The 2771-nt window shown below is 40.9% G+C and overlaps 1 protein-coding gene across 1 annotated transcript; it reads left to right on the top strand.

The window, feature by feature from the left end:
* Nucleotides 1-2034: 2034 nt before the first annotated feature.
* On the top strand, nt 2035-2445 carry LOC139853997 (uncharacterized mitochondrial protein AtMg00810-like). Its single transcript, XM_071843331.1, has one exon. It carries the CDS (start codon nt 2035-2037, stop codon nt 2443-2445), a length of 411 nt encoding a protein of 136 aa, XP_071699432.1.
* Nucleotides 2446-2771: the final 326 nt, after the last annotated feature.

Below are 2771 nucleotides of genomic sequence, written 5' to 3'. Positions count from 1 at the left end.
CGGGTGATGGTGATGTTGTGTGTTTTAATTATCGTGGAAGAGGGCATCGAGTTCTATTGCGTCTAGATGTTTCAAATACGGGTTATGGCGATCAATATAGTTAGTTTCCACACAAAACCAAGAAGTCATCCATAGGTCTGAGAAAAACCCCTCGCACCAAATTTGACCTAGTTTCTAAAACTTCAAAGATTCAGTTTCTGAAACAAGTGTCATTCAAAGCTGGCACCACACCCGTTTCCGCAACAACAACAACCAAATACTCTTTTCAAGAGTTACTCAAGTTTAAGTCAAGATCCGTAAGCATGGCTAAAACTTCATTCCCTTCAATTTCACCGGAACTATTCTCAAAAGCTAAACCAAATGTCCCAACAAAGTGGAGTGAAGAATCTATAGATGCAATTGATGATACCTACAAATGGTATTTCAACCGATGATGATTTGACTTCACTACAGTTTCCATATACTTCTGTATGGGACCCGATCTTCAAAGAGATGTTAAACATCATACCTTGACTGACGTAACTTGTCAAGGGGGAGAAAGTGTTCTTACTTCTAGGGGGAGCGCCGGTTATTCTTTCCAGGGGGAGAGAACACATGCTAACTACGATTCCTGACTCTGATACCTTGATTAAGTTTCCGCATTAGTTAAGGGGGAGCTATGCATGAAGATTCAACGCCGATTATCTTTGCGTAGGCTCTGATACCCTTTCCCTCTCAGATCAAAATATGCTTAAGGGTTAATCACATTTTGAGGGGGAGATATAAGGGAAAGTACGAGATCTTCAGCAATTTGCAAATTCAAAGAAGATTCCTAAGAAGTCCGTTGAAGCTCCAAGAATTCAAGAAATTCAAGTTCGTCAACAACGGCTACATACATGAATTGAAGACTAGAATTGTAGTTTTAGATTTTTTGCATGTAATTAGTAAGGTTACTAAATTTTTGCACACAATCAATGCAAAGGGGGAGATTGTTAGAATCCCGGGAATTTCATAGATTGAGTGCTAAGCCTTGTAATTGTGGGATATAGATGAGGGCTATATATATCCCACAAGGCAACCTTAGAAGTGAGTCATTCACACACAATAGCCAAGTACCTAAAAGAGTTCAAGAGAGTTGTGGAAAAGTTAATCTTGACCAATTGACTTTTCCTCTCAATATTCATATCAATCTTCATAGATATTCATACATTCATACGATATTCATCATATTACACCCCAACAGATCACGAGACTGGAAATGTTGTACAAACTGAGGGTGAGAAGGATCGGAACGGACAACAGGACGGAATTCAAGAATCAGAAGATGGAAGATTATTGCAATGAAAGGGGAATTTAACAACAATTCAGCTCACCATACACACCGCAGATGAATGGGGTTGCTGAAAGAAAGAATAGAACCTTAATCGAGACTGCAAGAACCATGTTGGCAGACTCAGAACTACCAGTTACCTTTTGTAGTGAAGTAGTTTATAATGCGTGCTATACAATGAATAGAGTTCTTGTCGTGAAACGTCATGGCAAGACAAGTTACGAGCTGCTATTTAAAAGAAAACCTAACATTAAACATCTTGAACCATTTGGGTCTCTATGTACCTTTATGGTTCAGGATACTGGTGGGAAGTTTAATTCGAAAGCTATTACTGGAAGATTCTTGGGTTATGGGAATGCGTGTAAAAGGTGTATCTCTTAGAGAAAGCGCTATATGGTCTTCATCAAGCCCCGAGAGCTTGGTATGCGACTCTATCAAACAATATGATAGAAAATGGTTTCAGAAGGGGAGTCATCGATCAGACTCTCTTTATCAAAGAAAGAGGCGACGATATCATGCTGGTACAGGTTTATGTGGACGACATCATCTTTGGGTCAACCGATCAGAAGATGGTTGATGAGTTTGAAAACGTAATGCAGAAACGATTCAAGATGAGTTCACTAGGGGCCATTAATTTCTTTTTAGGGTTGCAGGTTGATCAAACGGAAAGAGGCATCTTTCTACATCAATCGAAGTATGTAGCTGACATCTTGAGCTGATTCAAGATGGAGAATGAACGAGTTGAAAAGAATCCTCTATCAGTGAATCACGAGATTACACCTGAAAACACAGGAGCAAAGGTCAACCCGACTCTTTACAGGGCTATTATTGGTTCCTTGATGTACCTTACAGCATCTCGATCGGATATCATGTTCGCAACATGCTTGTGCGCTCGTTATCAAGCACAACTAAATGTGAATCATATGCTCGCTGCAAAGAAGATCATGCGGTATCTCAAGGGGACTCCGAGTTTGGGCTTATGGTATCCACGGAAGGAGGGATTTAAGTTAACAGCATACAACGACTCAGACTATGGAGGATGCAAAATAGATTTCAAATCTACCTCTGGAGGCTGTCAGTTTCTGGGTAGCAGGCTTGTGAGTTGGCAGTGTAAGAAACAGACCGCTGTTGCATAATCCACGTATGAATCTGAATATATTGCTGCAGCAAGCTGTGCATCTCAGGTTGTCTGGATCCAACAACCGCTGCGAGATTACGTGTAAGACCTTGATCCTGTTTCAGTAGAATGGGACTCCATCCAAATTTTGGGACGCCGTCCAGTAAAGAAAGGTTGGACGCCGTCCATGCTTTGGGATGCCGTCCAACAGAACCGACGGGCCAGCTGAGAAATTGTTTTAAATTAGAAAGGGAATTTTGGTCAATTCACTTGGGTGTCGGTTTAGAGACTTCAAGGCTAATCTAGATCCCATTTGTGGATCACATTTCACTCACACAAACACTC

Source organism: Rutidosis leptorrhynchoides, chromosome 6 (genome assembly GCF_046630445.1).
Source record: "Rutidosis leptorrhynchoides isolate AG116_Rl617_1_P2 chromosome 6, CSIRO_AGI_Rlap_v1, whole genome shotgun sequence".
In the NCBI taxonomy this organism is placed as follows: Eukaryota; Viridiplantae; Streptophyta; class Magnoliopsida; order Asterales; family Asteraceae; genus Rutidosis; species Rutidosis leptorrhynchoides.
Note: the sequence above shows the minus strand (reverse complement) of the source record. Positions and strands in the feature narration are given on the sequence as shown.